Source organism: Hemitrygon akajei, chromosome 14 (genome assembly GCF_048418815.1).
Source record: "Hemitrygon akajei chromosome 14, sHemAka1.3, whole genome shotgun sequence".
Taxonomy (NCBI): Eukaryota; Metazoa; Chordata; class Chondrichthyes; order Myliobatiformes; family Dasyatidae; genus Hemitrygon; species Hemitrygon akajei.
The window spans coordinates 25,477,410-25,504,327 of NC_133137.1; the positions used below are offsets into that span (position 1 = coordinate 25,477,410).

The 26,918-nt window shown below is 45.0% G+C and overlaps 1 protein-coding gene across 3 annotated transcripts in view; it reads right to left on the reverse strand.

Moving 5' to 3' along the window:
- Nucleotides 1-22,401, reverse strand: part of LOC140738432 (uncharacterized) — an 83,037-nt gene extending 60,636 nt beyond the window's left edge. Inside the window, exon 1 of one of the 3 annotated variants that reach the window (XM_073065714.1) lies at nucleotides 22,183-22,401. In XM_073065714.1, the coding sequence (XP_072921815.1) occupies nucleotides 22,183-22,197 (15 nt within the window). In that variant the 5' untranslated portion in view covers nucleotides 22,198-22,401. The remainder of the gene's footprint in view (nucleotides 1-22,182) is intronic. The other 2 variants (XM_073065715.1, XM_073065713.1) reach the window with 2 other exon arrangements.
- Between the last annotated feature and the right edge of the window lie 4,517 nt (nucleotides 22,402-26,918).

The following is a 26,918-nucleotide window of genomic DNA, read 5'->3' on the forward strand; positions in this document are numbered from 1 at the left end:
CCCCAATCCCTTACTTTGCAGAGGAGCAGACAGCAACCAAAAGCAATTTCTTGATTTCTGTGAGTAAGTGCAGATATGCAACCACTAGAAATTTTTGTCCTTGTCACAGAGTATTTGTTCACACCTTTGTCACCAGTGAAACCACAAATTCAGTTGTTGCCTTTCTTATTTTACCATTTCAATCCTCAGTCTTAAGAAACAGTGAAATAATTTACTTCAATGAATAACTAGATATTATATATAGGTATGTGAGAGAGCGCTTAATAAATGTGCTCCTTACACATGTGCATTTACACACACACAAGCATTGCCTGGTCATTCTGCTGTCGTTGCGCTGCTTGTGTGCGCTTCAATGTCTTCCCTGGTATATTGCCATAATGGGTCCGAAACCTGCCTAATGTGCTCAGGTTGGCTTTATGATGCCTTTCCCACCATACACTTTGGAAAATCCCATTCCTTTAGTAATATGGATGTATAATTGCATAAATATTGTTTGTATACTCTATTGAAGGTAGATACTTGTTTATTTTGTAATATGATTGTAACTACATTGTGGGGTGCATTATACTCTAATTCATGTGTAGTTTAAGTTAACTAAAGGTGGTACATCTGGTTCCGAATAAACCATGCAGATCACTTTTGGTGGTGGTGGTGGGGGGGTGGGGGGAGGGAGAAGAGAGAGAGCGAGAGAAGAGAGAGATATCAAGCTGCCAGGGGTTCACACTGGGCAAAACTTGTATGGAGCAGTCGGCCCTCCTTATCCGTGGGGGATTGGTACCGGGACCCACCGCAGATACCAAAACCGCGGATGCTCAAGTCCCTTATATAAAATGGCATAGTGTTTGCATATAACCTACGCACATCCTCCCGTATACTTAAAATCATCTCTAGATTACAGTACTTATAATACCTAATACAGTGGAAATGCTGTGTAAATAGTTGTTACACTGTATTGTTTAGGGAATAAGGATACTTTGGAGGAGGCTCAATAATACTAAAGTCAGGATCTGTGGAGGTTGAGGGCTGAGGACCACTTTGGCAAGCGACATGCCACTTTTCAAAAGATCTAAGATTTCTATTTTCTCGGCAAGAGATAGCACTTTATGCTCCCTCTTAGCCTTTGAGGAATTTCTTTGACGACTTAATTGCTTTTAGGAGCCATTTTTTCACAGAAACAAAGTAGCGACCGAACGAAACGCGAGGTGAACAATGCTCAAACGACGAGTGCTGGAGAAAGAACTTCCAGGTTTTCCCGATCCGCAGTTGGTTGAATCCGCGCATGCGGAACCCACGGATAAGGAGGGCCGACTGTATTTATTGTGTTTTCTGGTAGATATCTTTTTGTAAATATGGGCAGTTTTCTTTTCACTACTTTCACTAATTTTTGTAAGTTTGATTTTTGACACTTGATAAGTGCCATTTTTCCCTTCGGTCATAACCCACATACGTAACAATATATTCAAATATTTCATGAACATAAAATGTAACAGATTTCCTTTATGCCAAGATTATAAACCTGCTGCCATTTTGTAAGTTTCTCTAACTCAAAGCAGATTATGGCACTCTTTCACAAAGTATACAGTATTTAACTTTTCAAGTTTTGTATACATAATCTTTATTTTCTCATAATAGCTATTAACAAAAGGTTTATTTCTTTTATAATGCTTTAATATATTTGCCTACCACCGTCTTGCTTACAGGCTGTGTTATATCAGTAAGTGGCTTTTTAAAAAAGAGAAAATCTGCAGATGCTAAAAATCAAAGCCAGTGGTCCCCAACCACCGGGCCACAAAGCATGTGCTACCGGCAGCGAGGAAACAATACGATTTGGCAATATGAAACGATAAGAGTCAGCTGTATCTTTCCTCATTCCGTCACGCCCACTGTTGAACTTGAACGCATGCAAGGTCATCAGTCGCCTAAATGCAGTGATACCCTCACACCAGGAATCACTGGTTGGCCTCAGGTCCGCCTCACGCCTGGAGCATGCCTCCTGGTTGGTTTGGAGCACGGACAGATGGGCGCCGCCTCTAAACCTGTTTAGCACACCGAATGTTCGTGGGGAACTGGTGCTAAAATATTCGCGGACGACCTAATTCAGGCTCAGGGTTTCGTATGTAGCAGAGCAGCTACCTCGCTGCGATGTACTGAAAGTCATCCCTCGAGCCAAATTTTTGTCAGCCGATAGATCCCACCTACCTATAAGGGGGGGCGAGCATGCGCCCTGTCGCATTATTCGCTCGGTCGGTCGCTCTCTCTGGACTGCAACCACCGCAGTCCTGGCACAGGGACCTCTGGCCCGTACCTTGTCCTCTCACTGGTGTGTTGCAATAACTTTATATGTTCACACGAGGAAAATATGCGCTGTGTGTTTAGTATTAAATTTGTTAGATAAACCCTTTTAGAAACAAAATTGAGTGTATTAGCCATTTATAAATGACTTATAGTTGACTTATCACCTATATTCCAGTCATGATTAACACCCACACCTCCCCTCCCCCACTCCCCCTTCAGCCAGTCTGCAAGAATATTGTCAATATTAAACCGGTCCGTGGTGCAAAAAAGGTTGGTGGCCCCCGATCAAAGCAACCCACACAAAATGCTGGAGGAACTTGCTCCTCCAGAATTCTGTGTGTGTTGTGTGGCTTTTAAAGCTTTCATTTATAGTACATTTTCCACTTAGCATAAGACAAATCCATAACCAACAAAAGCAAAGCTAATTTGTCAAAAGTTAGTCTCAAAACTAAAAAGTTTAAATTTATTTGTCAATGTCAATTTTCAAACAAGGAAAAACTCTTGACAGATGTCAGCTCACGTTTAAATTAAAATGACATTCATGACACATGTAGATTTCCACTATGCAGAGTGAATTCTTCAGCTATAATCACAGATAGATTACAACATATGGAAAAGCGTTGCAAGGTGATAATGCAGTAAGTTATTGGGAAGGTGAACTGGAGTGGGGAGAATAGCATGATTTTTTGCCTGACAGGTAGTAGGGAGAACATTACTCTTAGAGATTTAAACCTAAAGCCTGCACAAACATAAAACAAAGTGATGGCGCTTGCATGGAAAATAAATTTAAGTGGACATATGTCATAACAAATGTATTTTTCCTCCAACCACAGGTTCATAACAAATATTCAGGACAGATCAGATGTTTTAAGATGTTTAAATCCATTTTTGGATCCAGTTCAACTTTTTGTCATAATGTAATTTCCATAACTAGCTGCAGATTACCTTGCCTAGTGATACATCAACTTTCTCTTTTTGAAGCCTTGATCCAGTTACCTGATCTCTAAGGCTACCCATGCACAACAGCTTATTGTCAATTTCCACTTTATTATTAGAAAATCATGTTTCATGAAAATGAAATCTTAAAGAAAATAAAGGTTGCTACCACTAATAGAATCTTCTATTTTTTCCCATTTTAAACTTTATTTAACTAATTGCAGTTAGGTTTCTTAACCACCATTGTAAAATTTGAACATGACCTTCACCATCTCTTTATCTCGACACTGCTTGTTCACATATCATGCTATTATCCTAGCAAAAAATTCCCCATGAACCAAAACAAGATATTCAAGCAAGTACCAGGAGACAGGCTAGAAGTTCTCCTTCTGTTCAAAAAGAAATCGCCCCCCCCCCCTTTCTTCTATTACCCACTCTGGCCTTTTACCTCTTCTCACCTGCCTATCACCTCTGCCTGGGTCCCTCCTCCTTCCCCTTCTCCTGTGGTCCACTCTCCTCTTCTCCTCTCCTATCAGATTCTTTCCTCTCCAGCCCTTTACCTTTCTCACCCATCTAGCTTCACCTATTACCTTCCAGCTATCCTCCTTCCCCACTCCCATCCTTTCATTCTGGTATCTCCTCCCTTCCTTCTCAGTCCTGAAGAAGGGTCTCAATTCTATTCATTTCCATAGATGCTGCCTGACCCGCTGAGTTCCTCCAGCATTTTGTGTGTGTTGCTTTAGAAATCCATGATTTAAGACAGTAATGTCATTGTCTTGACAGCATTCAGGTATCAAAAATGACTGGAAAACACACCAATAGGTAAATTATAGGATGAATAATGGATGAATAAACCATTTGGTCCTAACTTCAACCATCTATTCAGAGAAAACATTGAGCTGTTTCGTATTAGATTCAGAAGTTAATTCTCTTTGTCATCACGCCTGGCTGCTGTATGATAAAGAATGTCATAACACCAGTCGTAAACTTGAATCATCAATATTGAAATACTGCTTCATATTTATCATATATAGAACACATGATAAAGTACTCAAGAGGTGCGCTGACAGCTGTTTAAGATTTTAGTCGAATTCTGTAGCCAAATCAGTCAGGGTTCAATGCTTTAATATAGACATTTAAAACATTTTTGGTCACATTACCTCATCAGTTTTTCTTTGTGGAATGAAAAAAAGCATCTTTAACAGGATGTGCAAAAAATTATAAGTGAATAAGGTGGAAAATTGGAAAACCTATCACCGCTGATGAGAAACTATGGTCAAAGCATCTGTAGTCTCCTCTCAGGCTTGTCCATACAATTACGATTGCTTCAGGGACAAAAACTAACAATTAAGTGGGTATGGAAAAGATACTTCACAAAGCTTGTCAATTTCTTGGGAGGATACATTATACTGCTGATCGAGGAGTTTCCTGCCAGCTGAAATGGTGCCAGCTCTCTAAGAAATAATACATCAAGAAAACGGCTTATGCTGCATTATACTAAAACTCCCACATAGGAGTAACCAAGGAAATAAAACCAAACTTCAAATAAATTATAAAACTTTACATTAATACAAATATAACCTCACTTATGGGGAACAAAATTCCAAGGCCTTTGGAGAAGTCTGAATTAAAGGCAAATCAGGTTTGACGGAACTTATTATATGTCACAAGGTAACATATAAAGACAGATTTAGCTGAGAGCAGGAACAGGTCACGTACCCCCTTAAGTCTGCTCGGCCACTGAATGACATTATGGCTGATCTGAACTTACTGACAGAGTTGCTTCCTTAAAGCTCCAGTGAACAGAGTTGAATCCTGACCGCTAATGCTGTGCGGAGACACAAGAGACTGCAGATGCCGGGATCTGCTGCAACAGTTTACTGGAGGAACTCATCAGGCTGAGCAGCATCTGTGAAGGGAGGAAAAGGATTTGCCAGCATTTTGAATGAAAACCCTGCATTGGAACTAAGGGAGAGGGATGATAACCAATACAGAGACAGAAACTAATGGTAGTAGGTAGACTGGGAGCAGGGGTGCGAGTTTAAGGACAACAGAGATTGAGACAGGTAGAAGAGAGGGAGGGGAGGGGGTGGAGTTGGAAGACAGGAACAGGAAAATGATAGATGGGGGGAGGCAGACTGGAGCCAGGAGGGCTAGGGCAGGTGAAAATGGAGACAGCTGCTCAAGGATGGTTAACAGAACCACAAGGCCTGTGTCAGAATCAGATAAAGTAAGGAAAGTGATAACGGGAAGCATTATGGGAGTGGTGAAAGACAGATGGAAGTAGCACCTGAAGGGGTAAGAGGACGTGACAGCAGGTGGGTAAATTCATGGGAAGTAGGTGAATGGCGCCAGGAGAGGGTGACAAAAATAGGTGATGGTGAATGGGGAGGGGTTAAAATGACAAAAAGAGGAGCAGGAGGAAGATCAAAAGGACACAGAGGAGGAAAACAGAAAGGATAGTTAACTTAAATGTGGTTTGCTCAAGTGGATTTCCTGCAAGTGCTCTAATTTGCTCCCACATCCCAAAATTTTGTGAGATGACAGGCTGGCCTCTAGAATCTGGGTTAGTGGAAATGTGGGTGAATGTAGGGTTAAATATAATTGGATGTTTGATGGTTAGCAGAGATTTGGTAACCTAGCAGCATTTTTTGCATGATGTATGACTTAACTCCATATTCCCCCTTACACTCTGCAACCTCTACACCTCCTTGTTTATTAAGATTCTATCTCTGCCTTCAAAATTCAAAGACTGCTTCAAATTGAGTTGAGTTGTTCTCCAACCTTGGCAACTTACTTGCAAACATTTCATCACCATGCAAGGAGACAGTGTCAGTGCGCTGTTAACTGCAATCAACAGCGCACTGACAATGTCTCCTCGCATGGTGACAACACATCAACCATCAGAGCTGCACATCTTCTGAATTATTTTCAACTGCTTTCAGTGTCCCTCAAGGAAGAATATTCCAAATACATCTGACCTTCTGACAGAAGATTAACAAAGAGAACATGGCAAATGACAAATGATTTCTGAAAATCTATATGGGTAACAAAAACCCACATAAAGAGCTGATCAGCAAAATTGAGGCCTATGGTGTAAATGGATCAAGGACAGCATGATTTAAGGGGCAAAAAACGATTTCCTGTGGAAAACAGCAGTTTTTCTGACTGGATTTTTATCCCTGAAATATATTAATGAGTTTGATATGGATGTGTAGAGTAAAGTTTCAAATAATATCAGACAGAGGTATGGTAAGCTAAGGACCTGAATAAGCTGATAGCATGGGCAGACAGCTACCAATTTAATATGGAAAATTAAGCACAGAAGATATTTATTCAAATGGTTGTATAAAGAGAGAGAGAGATTTCAGCTAGATCTTTTGAATAAAGAAGTAAATATTTCTCTCCATGAACTAAAGAAAATTGAGAGGAGATTTTACAAAGCTACACAAGAACAAGACTGGTTTAAACATAGTACAGACTGGACAGGCCATTCAACCCATGATGCCAATTTATATTAAATGTCCTCCTCCTGTCTATTATCCATATCACTCCATTCACTTCACATTCATGTGAAAGCCTCTTAAACTCCAAACTGACTGATTCCACACCTACCCCAGCAACCTATTCCAAGTACACACCCTGGTCTGTGTAAGAAAACTTGCCCTTAATATCACATTTAAACTACCCCATGACCTTAAAAACATGTCCTCTGGTGTTTAATATTCTAACCCTGGAGAAAAAATGTTGTCTACCTATCTGTACCTCTCATATAAGTCTTTCCTCAAGCTATGATACTCTACAGGGAGCAGCCCAGGCTTCTCCAAACATTCTTTAAATATGTGCCCTCTAATCCAGGCAGCATCCTGGTAAAGCTCTTCAGCATTCTCTCCTCATCCTTCCTATAATGCGTTGACCGGAACTACACGTAATGCTCCAAACGTGGTGTGACTGAACTTTATATAGCTATATCACGATTCCCCACTCTTGTACTCAATGCCCCTCCCAATGAAGGCAAGCATGCTATATATCCTTACCCACTTGTGTACCTACTTTCAGTGAACTATGGACATCTGTATCTCAAAAGGCCTGCCATTAGCTTTATACTTTCTCCTATCATTTGACCTTCCAAAAGGTAACACCATACACTTGCCCAGATAAAACATCTGCTATTTTCCTGTGTAACACTTACCCAAAAGGCTGGTATATGTCTAGGGGAAAAGGAGATCCAGCCACTCACCAACCCACCTCCCGTACACGCAGGTGCTGTGAGAATCGAGTTTATGCCTCGCGCCCGCCAACAGTATCAAACCCACAACAAATACCGTTATGAAATACACTTTAAAGAGTTTACTAAAATTAAAAGAGTATTAGGCAATACAATATATATATACAAGGAAAAAAACAAAAGGCGCCAACTTATCAAAGTTCAGTCAGTTTAGTGCACTCGTTGGAGCTCAATTATCGAACCATTCGACCCCTCGTCGCTTGCCTCCGACTTCCACGTCTTCCACCTCGGACTCCCCGGTGGTCTTCCGAGCGCACGCCCACCTTCCTCGGCGTCTCCCTCCCGACTCCCTTCACACCACAAGCCCGCGCAACCCCTCCCCCAAGTTCCCAGCCTCACAAAACACAATAACATTCCCCATTGATTAACAAATGAATACAATTACCATATCAGCCATTCTAAAGCGAAACAACAGCGAGAGAAACACTTATCAGACAAAGAAGCATTCCTACTCGTAACAAACCAAAGAAGCCATTTTGAGTAACATACACAGGACATTGTACATTCTCTCCCCACCAGCAAATGTCATGCCCTCATGGCATTACTAGAGTTCCCCAAAGCTTCTTGCAACACACAAAACCCAACCCAGGTGCAGAAAGCAGTGACATAACTACCCAGAGCAGTAGAAATCACACTCGGTTCTCCTGGTACCACATATGTCAACCGCTCCGGGGGGCGCCTAATCCTCTGAGATCTCCATACCCCTTCTGCCCCACTGGGCTCCCTCTTCACCTGCGAACCCACTGTCTCGGACACCCCAGGTCTACCTGACAGACCCTCACCCCCTTCCTCACGGGGGTCCTCCCTCACCTGAGATCTCTCTGGCTCACGCTCGGACTCCACCCTCTCTCCCACCAATGCTGGCGGCCTCTCCATCTGACCCTCAAGACCTTCCCTCCTCTCACCCAATTCAGTATGGGAAGGGCCAGGAGCCTCCTCTCCTGGTACTGGAGCACCAGCGAATGGGAACGGGGCCACTCATCTGAGTCGTCCTCTTCCGAATCGGTAGCCATTTCCGGGCGAGGGACCCGTCCCCGCTCTTCAGCAGCAGGCTCTTCCCTTTCTCCGCGCCCTCGCAGAGTCCTTGTACTAGGCGTAACCTCCCACTCTGGCTCCTTATCCACCTGCACCGCTTGACCCAGCGGCAGCAGGTGATTCCGATGGAGTACCTTGATAGGCCCTTTCCCATCCTCAGGTTTCACCCGGTAAACTGGCAGGTTCGGCATCTGGCTCTCTATTACATAGGGGCTGGCCGCCCATCGATCTGCCAACTTGTGCTTACCAGGGAGTCCCAAATTCCGTAAAAGGACCCGGTCGCCCGGCAATAATTGAACAAACTTCACCTTTCGATCATACCACATCTTATTCCTCTGATTTTGTTTGGTAGCCGTCGCCTCGGCCAACTCATATGCCCGCTGTAACTCCCTCTTCATGTCGGACACATACTTTAGATGGGACTTCCCAGGTAATTCACCCACTTCACCCCCAAAACACAAGTCAATGGGCAACCTCACTTCCCGCCCGAACATCAGATAATAGGGCGAATATCCTGTAGCATCATTGCGAGTACAATTGTAACAGTGAACCAATTGTCCAATATGACGACTCCACCTGCTTTTCTGCCCAATCTCCAGTGTCCCGAGCATATCCAACAGGGTCCGGTTGAACCTCTCTGGCTGCGGATCTCCCTGGGGGTGATAAGGGGTAGTCCTGGATTTCTCAACCCCAAGCATAGTCAGTAATTCATGGATAAGGTGGCTCTCAAAGTCCCGCCCCTGATCGCTATGGATTCGCCTGGGAAAGCCGTAATGAACAAAATACTTCTCCCATAACACCTTCGCCACTGTCGTCGCCTTCTGATCCTTGGTGGGAAATGCCTGAGCATAGCGAGTGTAATGATCGGTGATGACTAAGACATTTGCGGTGTTGCTGGTGTCAGGCTCAATCGACAGAAAATCCATACATACCAAGTCCAGAGGTCCCGCACTCTGCAAGTGCGACAGTGGAGCCGCCAACGCGGGCAGGGTCTTCCTCCGGATGCAACGACTGCATCCCCTACAGTATTCTTCGACTTCCCCCCTCATCCGGGGCCAGTAGAACCGGTCTTTGGGTAATCCATAGGTCTTTTCCACCCCCAAGTGTCCAGAATCATCATGTAGGGCCTGGAGTACAGCCTGCCGATACTCCTCCGGCAGGACCAGTTGCCAACAGTGGGGTTGGTCCGGAGGCGCCATTACCCGGTACAAGATTTGGTTCTTTAACTTCAACCGAGACCACTCCTTCAACAACAGAGGCACGAATGGGTGTTTCGCCTTCTCAGACAACGCCCCATCCCCCTTCTCGACCGCTCACCACACTGTGCCAATGCCCGGGTCATTTTGCTGAGCAGCTGCCACTTCCCCCGGTCTCAGTTCCGGCAACTGTTTAGTCAGTGCGGTCAGGTCACAGTAAGCTAGGGGTATGGCGTCGTCAAAAACCCCCAAATGGTCCACGGCTCGTTCCAGCCTCCCTCTTCCCTCGGCCTTCACGGTGATAGCAAACTGACACATCGCCTTCACTCCAGGGGCAGGGACACTCTCCCACTCCTCGTCCTTCTCCCAACGTGACAAAGCATCCGCATCAACATTCTTGCTTCCGGGGCGGTACCTCAGGCTGAAATCATATACCGACAAGGCCGCCAGCCACCGATGTCCTGTGGCATCCAGCTTCGCCGAAGTCAAAATATAAGTGAGAGGATTGTTATCCGTTCTCACCTCAAACTTGGCTCCGTATAGGTAATCGCCCAGCTTGTTCACCACCGCCCACTTCAGCGCCAGGAACTCCAACTTGTGAGTGGGATAGTTTCTCTCCGATGGCGACAAGCTTCGGCTGACAAAGGCTACTGGCCTCAATGCTTTGCCATGTTCCTGGTACAGAACAGCCCCGAGACCCTCTCGGCTGGCATCCGTGTGCAGCACATATGGCTTCTGGGGATCGGCAAAAGCCAACACCAGGGCCTGGGTCAGTGCCCTTTTCAAAGATCGGAACGCCTCTTCACATTGATCATCCCATCTCGAGCCAAAAGGTTCCGCCGGGTTCCAGAATCCTCCAGCGTCCTGCCTCTGGTCCCCCGTCCTTTTCTTTTCCACCAGGGGATAGCCACACAACAGCTGAGTCAACGGGTGACACACTTTGACGTATCCTTTCACAAATCGCCGGTAATACCCACAGAACCCCAAAAATGAGCGCAGAGCGCCCACTTTCTAGGGTCTCGGCCAGGTGGTCACGGCCTCTATCTTGGTTGGATCAGTAGCCACTCCCTCTCGCGAAATGATATGGCCAACATAGCTAACCGACAACTTGCGGAGCTGGCATTTGTCCAGGGAAAGCTTCAACCCTTCTTCATTAAGCCGGCCCAACACCTTCAACAGCCTCTCCTCATGTTCCTCCAAAGTCGATCCAAACACTATCAAATCGTCCAGGTACACCAGCACCTCTAACAGATTCATATCCCCCACAGTTCTCTCCATGAGCCTCTGGAAGGTGGCTGGGGCTCCCGATACGCCTTGGGGCATTCGTTCGAACTGAAAGAACCCCAGCGGGCAGATAAAAGCAGTCTTCTCTTTATCGCCCGCACTCATCGGGATCTGGTAAAACCCACTTCTTAAATCCAGCACACTCAACCACTTCGCTCTGCTCAGACAGGCCAACGCATCCTCGACTCTTGGGACAGTATATTGATCAGGGACAGTTCGCCGATTCAACGTCCTGTAGTCAACACACATTCTTCTTCCGTGCCACCACTATTGGGGACGCATAAGGACTTCGGGACTCAGCTACGATTCCGGTCTCCTTCAACTTGCACAAGTGCTGCCGCACGTCCTCAACATCTGCCGGAGCCAGCCGCCGGGATCTCTCTCGGAACGGGGTGTCCTCCGTCACCTGGATGGTGTGGCAAGTGCTTTTGGAGCAGCCAACATCAAACTCGCCCCGAGAAAAAACAGCTTCCATCTTCAGCATCTTCTCCACTAGTCTGTGTTTCCACTCCGGCAACACAGGGGAATCCCCGAAGTTAAAGACTTCAGCGGCCAGCTCCCTTTGATGCTCCAATCCCTCCCTGTTAGGGGTCCTCACTGGTGCGCTAGACATTACCGTCACCGGGAACAGATGTGCCAGTGGCATTCCCCTCTTAAAGGTGATTTCTCTTGCCGTGGTGTTCCTGACACTTACAGCTATATGCCTCGCATGTACCACCCCTGGTCTCTGCACTTCGGGCCCTCACCAGCGCCCCCACTGGAAATCGTGTCTCCCCTTCAAGATCGTCCGGGGCGTCTACTAACAGGGCTTCGCCCGTCGGCACTCCTGGGAATCTGGGGGTCCCCATCACTAGTGCTACCTCCCCGGGTCAGATCACCTTGGGCTTCGCCTGCGTACACCACACCGTCCCTCGTTTACACTCCGGGTCCAGCCCTAGGGAGGCAACCCCTTCTTCGAACACTGCTCGAAACACTGGATGCACCGAGAGGGTCTCCAGAAAGTCTTCCCCCACTTTCTCCTTACAAGCTCCCAGGAGCTGTCGCACAACGGGGGAGTTAGTCCCCACCAGGAGGGCAGCACCACCGGTTTCCACCGGGTCAGGACACACCAACACCAACGTCTCAATAGCTTTGGACATTCCCACATCGCCCTCCGAGAACTCCAATCTCACCGACAGGTACCCATCGTACGGGTAGTCACCCTCGCTCACACCCCAAATCTGCAGGGCGTCAAATGGGGTTACGGGCAAATGCTTTAGATATTGGTTGTAGAAAGACCAGTACAATAAGGTCACCTGCGATCCCGTATCAAGAACGGCTTTTGCGTAAACTCCCTCTATCCGTAGACCCACACTTGCACAGGGTCCTACCAGCCCATCCGGAATAGAGGCGTGGGCACCCGGTGGTCCCCTGGCTGATCTCTGGGAACATGTTCCTCCAGAGGCTCCAGTCCGTTCCCTCACTGAGCCTCTCCTAAGTTTCCCGACACCTTCCCGACACTTTCCCGACACCTTAGTCGCAGGGGGGCTTGTCCTCCGTGGAACTCCTTGTCTCTCACAATCCCACCTAAAGTGTCCCTCCTCTCCACAGCTATAGCACACCCTCGGCCGCCCACAGTCCCGCCTGAAATGCCCCTCTTTCCCACAGTTAAAGCACACGCTGCCTGCCGCCCCTCCTCTCCCAGGACGACTCCCGCTCCCAACCCACTGCACTGGTCGCCCCTGAGAGTGGGTACCTCCCCTGTCCTTCCCCTCCAGAGGGGGTTCTCTACTCCCCGGTGGGTTGTCATTCCTCCACCCAGCCACCACTTCCTGTATCGCTGAGGATCGCTCCCGTAGGCCCACGCCCCTTCTCCGCCCCAACGCTCTCTCTTCCTCCCGCACCTCTCTAATCAGTTGCCCAAACGATGGAGGGGGGGCCTTTCCTATAAGCCTGCCGGATAGTCCACGCCACCTTGTCCTCCTCCAGAGAGCCACTGAATAACTGACTCATCCTCATGCTAGCCACGTCAGGCACCTTCACTACCCCCCGGCGCCGCAGCCCCGAGAGCATCCCCTCCATTCTAAATATGTACTCAGAGAGCTTTCCCCTCTCCATTGTTCCAGGCGTTGGAACTCTGCTAAAAGCAGCCAGGGTTCCCCTGACAACCCAAACGCTCCCTCCAAAACTTCTATACATTCCTCCACTGAGGCCCCAGGCTTCTCAGCTTTCCATTCCCGAACTGTTTTGGCTGCTAAACCCCTCAAACTTCCCACCAATCGCTGCCTCTTCTCCTCCTCCGAGCCTGGCCACTCCTCTAACATCAAGGACGTATGCTCGATCCAGGTCTCATAGTCCACCTCCCCGTCTGGAGTAGGCTTGGCTCCGGAGAACACCCCCAGCTTCAGCCGTGGCCTCTCGGCCACTCCCACCAGGGAGTTAAGTGCGGCTGCCAGCTCCGAGGCTTCCACCCTACCTGGGGGGCGGGGCCTAGTCACGACTCTCTCCTCCCACCTCCCTTTACTAGTGACGGCCACCTCTCGGGGGTCCACCTCTAGCTCTAGCTCCTCCTCCGATGTCTCCTCAGCCTCATCCTTGGAGAAGGGGTGGAGCCCCCACAGCCCCTCCTCCCCCGGTACACTGACCGTCGCCGGCAGTTCCAACGTCCTGACGTCAGCACTCGTACTAACCAACACCCAGCTAGACTCCACCTCTTTACCACACCGTCTAGCTACCAATTCTACCTGCCTCATACCCTTCACCAAACTTAACCCCCGCACTAACGCGTCTCCCGAAACTCGAAAATCCACTCCGCTCACTACGCATGCGTACTGCACCGGTACACCTTCAAATTCGCACCAGCTAACAATCTTATCTCTGTCCATCTCCGCTCTGCTGCCTGTGCGATTCCACAGCCCCGACAATCCAATCCGGGACGAGCACCCCACAAATGTAACACTTACCCAAAAGGCTGGTATATGTCTAGGGGAAAAGGAGATCCAGCCACTCACCAACCCACCTCCCGTACACGCAGGTGCTGTGAGAATCGAGTTTATGCCTCGCGCCCGCCAACAGTATCAAACCCACAACAAATACTGTTATGAAATACACTTTAAAGAGTTGACTAAAATTAAAAGAGTACTAGGCAATACAATATATATATACAAGGAAAAAAACAAAAGGCGCCAACTTACCAAAGTTCAGTCAGTTTAGTGCACTCGTTGGAGCTCAACCATCGAACCATTCGACCCCTCGTCGCTTGCCTCCGACTTCCACGTCTTCCACCTCGGACTCCCCGGTGGTCTTCCGAGCGCACGTCCACCTTCCTCGGCGTCTCCCTCCCGACTCCCTTCACACCACAAGCCCGCGCAACCCCTCCCCCAAGTTCCCAGCCTCACAAAACACAATAACATTCCCCATTGATTAATAAATGAATACAATTACCATATCAGCCATTCTAAAGCGAAACAACGGCGAGAGAAACACTTATCAGACAAAGAAGCATTCCTACTCGTAACAAACCAAAGAAGCCATTTTGAGTAACATACACAGGACATTGTACACCTGTCAATATCTGTAACTTATCTGTATCCTGCTGTATTTTGGATAGATCAAACTCCACCAATGTTGGTGTCATCTGCAAACTTGCTAATCCACCCGTCTACATTTTCCTCCAAATCATTGATAATTATCAGAAATGGAGGTCCCAGCACCCGCCCTTGTAGAACACCACTGACCACAGACCTCCAGCTAGAGTATCAGCCTTCCATTCCTACTCTCCCACTTCTTATGGTGTAAGAAAAAAGTTAAATGTGATTCCTCCTTGGTATATGCTAAAACAAAGTGGAAGTCTGGAAGACAAAATAGTGTTTGCTTGGAGTAGGATTGTTTTGGAAAGTACAAGAGAACCAGACTACAACAAAGTTTTGAGAAAGTCTACAGCCGTAACAGTGGAAAATGGTGAAAAACATGTTTTTCTGAGAAAGGCGAAGTCATTGTGCAGGTACCAAATACATGGAAAGATACCAGTGTAGGGGGTTTTTGAAGGGAATAAATCTTCTTGGAGCAAGGGAGAAGAGTTCTGTTTTAGGCTAGGTAGCTAGTGCTAGGAAGATAATATGGAGAGGGGTGAGAGGGGGGAAGGGGGAGAGGGGGGAAGGGGGAGAGGGGGGAAGGGGGAGAGGGGGGAAGGGGGAGAGGGGGAAGGGGGAGAGGGGGGAAGGGGGGGAGGGGGAGAGGGGGGAGGGGGAGAGGGGGGAGGGGGAGAGGGGGGTGTAGAGGGGGGAGAGAGACAGTCCGTCAACATTCTGCAAATCAGCTCATTTAGAGGATGATGAGTATTATTTTGATTTCTGTACTGCTACTACTTAATGTTATAGAGATTTGTTTTTTTTCCTTTTGTATTGAATTTGTGCTAGCTCTAATAAGGCGTTTACTTGTGGCCTTGAACAGGTGTGTTGTCTCCTTTGTTTGCGAATACTCTGAGCTGAACCAGGAGAGAACACAACAAATTTTAAAATAATTTTAATTTACATATGGACAAGCCAGTTCAGAACCCAAACTTGCAATTCACACTGGATCCTATGCATCTTTATGTTCTGAATCAATCTTCTATGAAGGACCTTATCAAATGTCTTTCTGAAGTCCACATACATACTGTCTTACCCCTACCAAATTGCTTTATCACCTCAAACAAAAACTCTTAGCATACGTATGGCAGAATTGGAATCCAGTGGATTACGGCTGACACTGAAGTTGTTGCTTTGCCACAGCAGTATAGTGCAAAGACATAAATTACAAAATAAATAACTTCCCCACCACTGACATGAGGTTCAGTGGTCTATAATTATGTGAATTATCTCCATTCCCCACCTTGAACAAAGGTACAACATTTACTACTTTCCAGTCCTCCAAGACCTCGTTTTTTGCTAAAGACACAAAGATCCTTGTCAGATCCTCAACAATTTCCACATTGGGATAAAAATGGATCAGCTTAAAAATACAGAAATACAAATTCCCCTTTGAGAAATTGTTCCACTCTCAAACTGACAATAGTTCAAATCAATTATTTTAAAGATTATCTTTATTTGTCACACGTACATCAAACCATATAATGAAAAGCACCATTTGCACCATTCTGCAAGTGTTTCTACTCTTATAGCACCCAAACAGGTTGTCCACAATTCACTAATCTTAACCCTAACAATATATCATTAGAATGTGTGAGGAAACTGGAGCAGCTGAAGGAAACCCATGCAGTCATGGGATACATGCAAACTCCTCACAGACAGTGGTGGGAATTGAATCCCACCTGGTGAATGCAGGTGCTATAAAGCATTCTGCTATACACTATGCTGCCCTCATCCTGAACTGCTCGTTACAAGATTCAATTAACATTCAAAGTGCATTGATACTATTTTTAATGCTTTGTCAGACTGAGGCCTCATCTAGATTTGCAAACATATCCTTCTTTCTGAATACCGCTGAAGGCCATTTCTTCATCTATTTGTCACAGATTCAGTTCTTTGCTCTCTAAGTGCATCCCACATCCAGAATACTGCATAATTATTGCCTAACAGAATCAGAATGCCATAACATTTGTGCTAAAGTTCAACTAAGGACAATTCATCGGGCTAGATGCCTTCACTTTTCTGGTAATTGAATTGATCACTTTCTATTTATAAATTGTGAAAGAATGGATTTTCATTTCAAAGTATCTTTAGGATACCCAAAGCAATCTTTTATATAGCCAAATACTACACTCAAACTAATACACAGCAAGCTCCAACGAAGAGCAAACAGCCAGAAAATTTGTTCCAGATGATATTAGTTAAAGGACATGCACTGGTCAAAATATTATGGGAAAATCCTCTAAACAAATATTAGCAGGAAGGTTCTTTTTTACATAACTGCTTGGGGTCTTAGTTTAATATTTAAGAAACACAATCCAATAATAGTATCAGAATGTCATTCTAGATTACATGCTCAAATTCTGTGATGCGTCTTAATTCAAAGCCTTCTCATTTAGACACAAGAATATCAAATACAATTAAATTGCAGTATTTAAAAATTCTTCCATATGAACTTCCTGAATATGATGCTTTCTTAGTTTACTATCTTTATTGTATAATCAAATATCTGACGTTAATATCTCTGGTTTCTCCCTATTTTTGAGATAGTTATTATCAACTTAAAACTTAATGATACACCCAATTATTTAATTTAAAGGAAAACCCTACCAATTATCTATAATATTTCATGAAGATGAAATGTTTAAGGGGGAACATGAGGGGAAACTTCTTCACACAGAAGGTCGTGAGAGTATGGAACGAGCTGCCAGCAAAAGTGGTGCACGTGAGCTCGAATTCTAAGTTTAAGAGAAGTTTGGATGGCACATGGATGGTCGGGGTATGGAAGGCTATGATCAGAATCAGAATCAGGTTTATTATCACCGGCATGTGACATGAAATTTGTTAACTTAGCAGCAGCAGTTCAATGCAATACATAATCTAGCAGAGAGAAAAAAATAAATAAATAATTTAAGGATTAAATAAATAATAAATAAATAATTTACATATATTGAATAAATTAACACGCAAAAACAGAAATACTAACTGTATGTTTAAAAAAAAGTGAGGTAGTGTCCAAAGATTCAATGTCCATTTAGGAATTGGATGGCAGAGGGGAAGAAGCTGTTCCTGAATCGCTGAGTGTGTGCCTTCAGGCTTCTGCACCTCCTACCTGATGGTAACAGTGAGAAAAGGGCATGCCCTGGGTGCTGGAGGTCCTTAATAATGGACCCTGCCTTTCTGAGACACCGCTTCCTAAAGATGTCCTGGGTACTTAGTAGGCTAGTACCCAAGATGGAGCTGACTAGATTTACATCCCGGTACAGGTCAATGGCAGTAGCTAGTTTAAATGGTTTGGCACAGATTTGATGGGCCAAAGGGCCTGTTTCAGGGCTGTACTTTGACACCAAGGAGAAATCAGCACATTAAAACTTGAAGTACTTAGAGAGCTATTACTTTTAAATTTACATTGAGAGATAATGTTTTATCTGCACTTCATTTGTGATAGATCGGAGGGGTGCTGCTCACCTGCCCTTCAGCCTCCAAATGGGGGTGGAAAGTGACATATGATTAACTATTAATTAAGTACTATACATTCTTTAGATTGCAAAATATTATAAAACATCATAGAATACAGAGTAGACCATGACATGCACACAGAAAATCTGTGCCTGAAGCAGCCTCCAAGGACATGAATTGAACAATACTGCACTGTGCTCAAGGTTGCAAAATCCACTACTGCAGCAAATGTTCACTGCATCAGCAACTGTGCAAACAATCAATAATACACTCCCCTCGTACCTACAGCAGCTGTGCCAGAATCACTAAAGGTGCAGCCAATGCACAAAAAATCACTGCAGCATTCGAGTGAAATTTGATTTTTGCTTACATCATGATAGCATAGTGAACAGAATCATCCAACAGAAGCCACTTCCAGGTTTGACCTTGAATTCCACAGATGATCGTTAATTCAATACTGCATACATTCAGTTAAAGCAATCTTATCTTTGCACCATATTTCAAAAATTGAAGTAATAAAGCACATTTAACATTAAAAAAAATTCTTGCTGTGCTTTATAGGAATCTCTATTAAGCCACTTAAACATCAGGACAGATGACTAAAGCTTCAGTCAAACATGTAGATTTTAGGCATCATCTTAAAAGGAAGCACAGTAAGAGAGAATGAAGAAAAAATATTACAAATCTCAGAACCAAAGTAGTAAATGCATATTTGATTGAGATGGAGCAATGGAAGTCAGGATATTCAAGATGTTTGATTTGCAACCGAATATGCTAAGGGCTGAGGAATACATAATAGCTGTTGACAAGGGGGGGACAGAAAGAGAGGGAGAGTGGGAGAGTGACGAGGGGGAAAGGTGAGAGAGAGGGAGGATGGGGTGAGAGAGGGAGGGAGGGTTGGAGGGGGCAAGTGAGGGAAGGAGGGGAAGTGGGTGAAGGATGGAAGAGTATGAGGGGGAGAAGGGAGGGAGAACTGAGGGGGGTGGCAAGTGAGAGGGAAGTGGAAAGGGGGAGGGGTGGAAGTGAGGGGGAAGAAGGTAGGGGAGGGAGAAGGTGGGGTGGGGAGGGGAGGGAGAAGAAGGTGGGGTGAGGGGAGGGGGAAGCTGGGGGAGGGGAGGGGAGGGGGAAGGTGGGGAGGGGAGGGGAGGGGGAAGAAGGTGGGGAAGGAGAAACTGGGGGAAGGGAGGGGGAGGGAGAGGGGTGGGGAAGGGAAGATGGGGAACGGAGGAAGTAAGTGGGGGAGGGGAGGAAGAAGGTGGGGAGGGGAAGAAGGTGGGGAGGGGAAGAAGGTGGGGAGGGGAAGAAGGTGGGGAAGGAGAAAGTGGGGGAAGGGAGGGGGTGGGGAAGGGAAGATGGGGAACGAAGTAAGGGGGGGAGGGGAGGAAGAAGGTGGGGGAGGGGGAGGAAGAAGGTGGGGAGGGGGAGGAAGAAGGTGGGGAGGGGGAGGAAGAAGGTGGGGAGGGGGAGGAAGGTGGGGGAGGGGGAGGAGGAGGAAGGTGGGGGAAATTGGGGGGTGGGGAAGGGTAAAGTGGGGAGTGGGAGGGTTGGAAATCAGGGGAAGGGGAAGGGGGAAGTGAGGCAGGGAGGGGGAAAGGGGAAAGTGAGGGGCTAGTGAATGGGGGAATCGAGAGTGGGGGATCGTGAGTGGGGTGGATTGTGAGTGGGGAACGAGAGGGGAGGGAGGGAGGGTGTGGGGGTGGGAGGTGGTAGAGGGGAAGAAGGGGTAGAGAGGAGGAAAGCAAGAGATGGAGGAAGGCGAGTGAGGGAGGAGAGTGAGTTGAGGTAGGGAGGAGAGGGTAGTTGAGGTAGGGAGTGGAGAGGGGAGGGAGAGGAAAGAGAGAACAAAAGAGAGTGAGAAAAACAGTTGATAGGTTAGTGTAATAAACCTGATACTGATTTATTGGTGATAGAGAATAACTTCTGATATAAGGAAAGGAGGACTGATATGACTAGGATTGCTTCCCTCCCCGAGCTCCCTCAGAATTCAGCTAAAATGTGAAATTTAGTTTCACTAACATGAAGTCAAAAATAGTAGTAGGCCTCCGTTAGTCTCGACAGACCACAGATTTGCACCTTGGAAAGTTTCTAGGGCGCAAGCCTGGGCAAGGTTTTTTTTTATGGAAGACTGGAAGTTGCCCAAGCTGCAAGTTTCCCCTCTCCACACCACTGATGTGTCCAAGTGAAGGGCGTTACAAATAAGGTGGGCCAGAACTCTGATGTTGTTAATCAGAGATGTTACAAATGGGGGAAATAATTTGCATCCATGCTCATCCCACCTTCCCACTACCTTCACACATTTTTAAATATATAGCATTTCTGATTTTTGCACAATTTTAATCTATTCAATATACGTATACTGTTTAAAGTGTACTGAATAAGATTAATATTTTTTTCTTCTATTTTATGTATTGCATTGACCTGCTGCTGTTAACAAATTTCATGTCACATGCCAGTGATAATAAAACTGATTCTGAATCAGATTCTTGTCCTTAACTACCACCCCATGAGCCTCCACATCCAAAACATCATCCTCTACAACTTCTGCCATCTCCAAGGGGATCCTACCACAAGACATATCCTTAATTTCCCCTCTACTTTCCACAGGGATTGCTCTCTCAGTGATTTCCTTGTCCGTTCATCCCTTCTCACTAATCTCCCTCCTAGCACTTATCCCTGCAAGCAGTTTAAGTGATACACCTGCCAATTCACCTGCATTCAGGGTCCCAAGCAGTCCTTCCAGGAGAGGCAACACTTCACCTGTGAATCTGCTGGGGTCATCTGTTGTATCCAGTGCTCCCGATGCGGCCCCCTCTACACTGGCAAGACCCATCGTAAATTGGGGGACCACTTCATCGAGCATCTCTGCTCCATCTGCCAAAAACAGAACTTTCTAGTGGCCAAACATTTCAATTCCAATTCCCATACCCCTTCTGACATGTTGGTCTATGGCCTCTTCTTGTGCCACAATGAGACCACTCTCACAGTGGAGGAGCAACACCTTATATTCCATATTTCCCTCCCTTCTTCGATTCTCCACTTTGTCTTCTGACCTCCTCACCTGCCTATCACCTCCTTCCCTTTCTCCTATGATCCACTCTCCTATCAGATTCCTCATTATCCCGCCCTTTATCTTTCCAATCCACCTAACTTCACCTACCTCCTTCCAGATATCCTCCTCCCCCACCCACCATTTTTTTATTCTGGCGCATTCTCCCTTCATTTTGGGTCCTGGCCCAAAACGTCGACTGTTTATTCATTTCCATAGATGCTGCCTGAGCTGCTGAGTTCCTCCAGCATTGCGTGTGTGTTGCTTTGGATTTCCAGCATCCGCAGACTTTTTAGTGTTTATAATATTTGTTAGTTTCTAACAAATTTAGAAGTTGCTAAGAAGCTAATAAATATTATTACGGTTAAAACTTGCAAAGCAATGCAATACTGCACTTAGCCATAATGCTTTGTTAAATGACCAAACTTTTCACACACAATGCATTCGTTATGTGCACTTTACTTGGCCGAACTACAAATAAGCCGATAAAAATGAATTCCAGGGATTAAGTTTTGAGGAAAATAATTTGCTCTGAATTTAAACAAAAACCAAAAGGTTCCAAAATTGTTTATAACTCCGTGTACCGCGTGACCAATCCCACATTCCAGGGAACCTAATGCTGCATCAGTTGCTTTTTATGCGTTTATTACGAAAATACGAAAACTCTGAGGATTTCACGTTATGTTCACACACGTCCAATGTGGTCTCTGTTGTCTACAAGAACATCTTAAGCTAAATAAACTCGGTCCTTCAGATGGCCGGGAGTTGCCTGCGGGGCAAGAAGGGGGCTCGACTACACACGGATTGCAGACTTCCCTGCGATTGCACCAGGGCAATCGTAAATTTGCTTAACCTGGGGAGACACTGAGTGGACAAGAGGTCACCAGGGCGGGCTGACGATCTGAGTGGGTGGCCCAGAGTTAAGAGAACTAAAACCCATGTGAAGGTGGCTGGAAGGGATACCCGCCATTTTAGGAATGCCTCCTAGGCCGCTGGCCCGCTGCCCGCTCAGCCTGCACCAAGTACGGTACTCACAATGAAAGCGGTCATATCCCTCCTCCACTTCCGAGCAGGAACCCCGCTCAACCATTTGGCGGTTTATTGGTTAAAATGTCAGCATCAGCGCCGCCGACTTCATTCTGTGTGTGTTCGTCATCGGTTTCGACCCAACGGCGAACTCTGCCTACGTCACCTTCGGGTGGACCGCAGAACGAGTCGCCCGAGCCCCGGCTTCGGCTCCCCTTCCGAAAGTGGCCGAATCGGCGCCCGGCGCTCGCAAAGATTTACGAAGTTGCCACAAAGGCACGTCGGGTCTTGGCGCTGCGCTAACAGTCTGCAACTTCCGACAGAATCGACTGGCCAAGGTTATATAACCATCTAAGGACAGTCGTACGCTGCATTAAAGCAGGCAAGTCCTGACGAAGGGTCTCCGGCCGAAACGTCGGCTGTTTATTCCCCCCTCCAGAGATGCTGCCCAACTGCTGAGCTCCTCCAGCATTTTCTGTCACACACACATGAACCATTTTATTCCGCCTCAGTGAATCTAAAGTAATCATGATGCTCCGAAGGGTCTCCCCAGACAAGTGCACGGTTGACTACTGAAATTTTACTGCATTGAAAATTAATCGAAATATTTTATAAGTGGAAAATAAAAACGAAGCTCGTTTCACAAGTGCATTGCGTCCCTAAAGCGCTTTATAATTAAATCGTCCCTGCTTGAAATTGTTATTCCTGCTATTATCAAATTGAAGTGAGTTTCGATTAACAAAATTCTTTCGGGTCTTTATTTGTATTTCAGTTACTAGGAAATAAAATTTACAATTAAGTAATCGTAAAGGAATTAGGTAGGCCAGACTTTGGAGCGCGAATTTAGGAATTCCAAGGTCCTTAAAATAAATTAAAGAAAATCTGCTTCATCAGCATGGAGACCAAAAGATCTCGTATATGAAGAAATATATATTTTAAAATGAATTAGTGTTTGTATCTTAAACACAGTCTAGAATTGCAACGTTCCGACTGTCTACAATTGATCAATATCTTGCAAAATGTTATACTTGGATCAAGCAATGTCGATGTTTAAAGCGGGATTAATACCGTTGTAAAGAGCTAAAAAGAGTAAAATCTGAAGAAATAAGAGAACTGACGTAAGACAGATGAAGGATTTCAGGGTCCTGACGAAGGGTCTCGACCCGAAACGTTGACTGCTTCTTTCAACGGATGCTGCCCGACCTGCTGAGTTCATCCAGCTTTTTTGTACGTAAGGATTTCACCCGGTTTGTTGTGGTTAGATATCCATATTAATTTGACGCTTGCAATAATCGAGCAGACCTACAAGTTTTGCTAATATTTGTTGCACATCACAAGGAATTGTGTTAAGAGCAAACTTTCAGCGTGCTCTGCTGCTAATGATGAATTGAAATCTTGGGTTTCATGGCAGTCGTGGACTTATTTGGCTCTTTCTGAGGCATACTCAAATCTAGACTTACTGTAAGGAACGATGGAGACCACGTTTGGAGGGGCAGTCCTATCCTAGCGTTTTATTTCAAGCATCGACTCATCCATTTAAATCAATCAGGCTGATGCTATTCTGATAATATCTGATAAAACACACGCTAAAATTGGAAAATTGTAGAGTTACCATTAGTCCTGGGGCCCCTCAAATCGACAGGCGCTTTTATCGGAATCCCGATATAATTCTGAAAGGCACACAAGTTGACCAAGAGATGAAAGAGAGACATGTAGGGACCTTTTCTGAATTACTTTCAAAATCTTTGATTTGTTATCAAGTACAGATGTTAGCTAATGATACGTTTTACTATATGATAAGGATTTTTATCCTTTTTCTGTCTTTACCAAACAGCTTTTCTTGGCAGTGGGTTTAGATTTTTTTGGTATAATAAAACTTACTTTTCAATATTACGATTCAATTTAATTTACATGAATATGGGGTAATGAAACTATAAGTGTGATTCACATATATTGTAGTTGATATATGATATACATTCTCCTGTATTCTCTATTTTTTTGTAAGAAAACAATAAAAATATTGAAAAAGAAAAGAAAAATAGGCTAAAAAGTGTATTGGATTTATCCAAAGTAAGAGCTTTATATAGACAGAAATTATACAGTTACCGTCATTGCTCATATTTGTAAGGTTCACATCATGCAGTCGATTAAAGAAAAATTCATTAGCTTAGCTGTAGCAAAGTATCTACAATCTGAACCCATTTCATGAAAACAAAAGTAGGCCAAACCCCAAGGGGTTATTCTACCAGTTGGTAGGATCTTGCAGATATGACACTTGCCTGCATACCTGCCTCAATGCGTTTTCTTTTAGATGTTAAAAATCTCTGCCAGTAGGAAAATAAAGATGAATAATTTTCAGGTATTATCTGCCACTTAAAAGAATGGGCAAAGAGGTGGCAGGTGGACTGTACTGTAGGGAAGTGCATGGGTATGCACTTTGGTGTAAGGAATAAGGGCATAGACCATTTTCTAAATGCGGAGAAAATTCCCAGATCAGAGATTCAATATTCAAGATTGTTTAATATCTTTTCCAGTACACAAAGGGGATCAAAATAATTGTTGTTCTGGATCCAACTCAGGAGAAACAAAATAAAAACACAAGATAAAGAACACAATACCAATTCAAAAACCACAATAAACATAAATATATAAGATAGCTTGAGATAAGACCGGAAGTCCTTGTGCAGGATTCCCTAAAGGTTAACTTGTAGGTTGAGTTAGTGGTAAGGGAGGCACATGAAATGTTAGCATTCATTTCAAGAGGACTCGAATGTAAAAGCAGGAATATAGTGCTGAGGCTTATAAGGCATTGGTCAGACCACCCTTATCTAAGAAAAACTGTGCTAGCTTTGGAGAGGGTCCAGATGAGGTTCACAAGAATGATCCCGGGAATGAAAGGGTTAATGTACAAGGAGCGTTTGATGGCTCTGGGCCTGTACTTGCTAGAATTTAGAACAAGAGGGGATTTCATTGAAACCTATTGAATATTGAAAGGCCCAGACAGAGTAGACGTGGAGAGGATGTTTCCTATCGTAGAGGAGTCTAGGACCAGAGGGCACAGCCTCATAATGGAATGACGTCCCTTTGGAATAGAGATGAGGAGGAATTTCTTTAGCCAGAGGATGGTAAATTGCCATGGACAGCTGTAGACGCCAAGTCTTTTGATATATGTAAAACAGGTTGATAGGTTTTTGATTTGTAAGGGTGTCAAAGGGTACGGGGAGAAAGCAGGAGAATGGGGCTGAGTGGGATCATAAATTAGCCATGAAAGAATTGGTGAGCAGACACAATGGGCCTAATGGCCTAATTCTGTATGTGTTATAGCCTCCTACTTGAAGACATGAACATTGATTTCTCTGATAATCATTCTTACAGTAATTTTGGCCCCTTCCCTGTGCTCTCTTTTTCCATTCCACTTTCTGATTACCTCCTAACCTTTTCTTTCCCTCACTTCCCCATCACCTCCATTTCCCTCCTTCACTTTCTCCCGTTATCAAATCTCCTCTCCTATCAGAATCCTGTTTATTCAGCCTTTACTTTTCCCAGCTATCATTTCTCAGTTTCTCACTTCACCCTGCCCCCCGGCCCCCTCCCCCTAGCAACCAGCAGCCTTCTCCTGCACCTGGCTTCACCTATCACCTTCTAATTGTGGTCCTTCTGGTTTCAGCTAAACAAAAACTGATTTCAGACAGTCAAAACAAGTTCAAAGCAGTTTCAGCCAGTTCAAATTGGCTTCAGCTATTCAAAACTGGTCAACCTGTTTTCAGCTGGCTCAAACTGAATTCAGCTGGTTTGAACTGGTTTTTGCCTTATCTAATGGTTTTAAACCAGTTTCAGTCTAGTCAAACCAGTTCAAACTAGTTTTGGTCGGTTCCAAGAGGAGCTTAAGAAAAAGTAAGGCTTTGGTTCATAATATACCATAATTCACCCTGCAGTTTTAGAGGGAGAAGCTAAAATCTGATGTATCGGTATTGCCGTAGATTACAGGGAATTACAGAGGCATGAGAAAGGAACTGGCCAAAGTTGATTGGGATGGGACACCAGCAGGACACAAGAGGATGGAAGATTAGTAATGGCTGGAGTTTCTGGAAGACATTTGGAAGGCACAGGATAGATTCATCCCAAAGAAGAAATATATTAAAGGGAGGATAGCACAACCGTGGGCTGTAAAGATAAATCAAAGACAGCATAAAAAAAAAAGAGGGGTTATAATGTTGAAAAAATGGTGGAGAACTGGAGTATTGGGAAGCTTTTACAAAACAACAGTAGACAACTAAAAAGCAATAATGAGTTAAAATATGAAATATGAAAGTAAGCTAACAAATAATATAAAGGTGGAAACCAAATGTATTTTTCATACATATAAAGAGTACAATTATGCCTTCCATAATATTATAATCCCAAAATGATTCAAATAGGTTTTGGGCTGTTTCAGGTCAGTTCGCACTGGTTTCAGATGGTTCCAACCAGCTTTGACTGGTGTAAACCAGTCTCAGCCATTTTAACCAGTTTTTTGCCACAAGCCTGTTGACCAGTTTTGCCCAGTTTCAGCCAGTTCAACTGGAGCTTAAGGTAAAGTATCCTTTAGGAGACGGTGATCATAATGTGATAGAATTCACGGTACAGTTTGAATCAGAAAGGGTAAAATCTGATGTGTCAGTTTTACAATGGAGTAAATGGAACTACAGAGACATGAGAGAGGAACTGACTAAAGTTGAATGGAAAGGTACACTAGCAGGCATGAT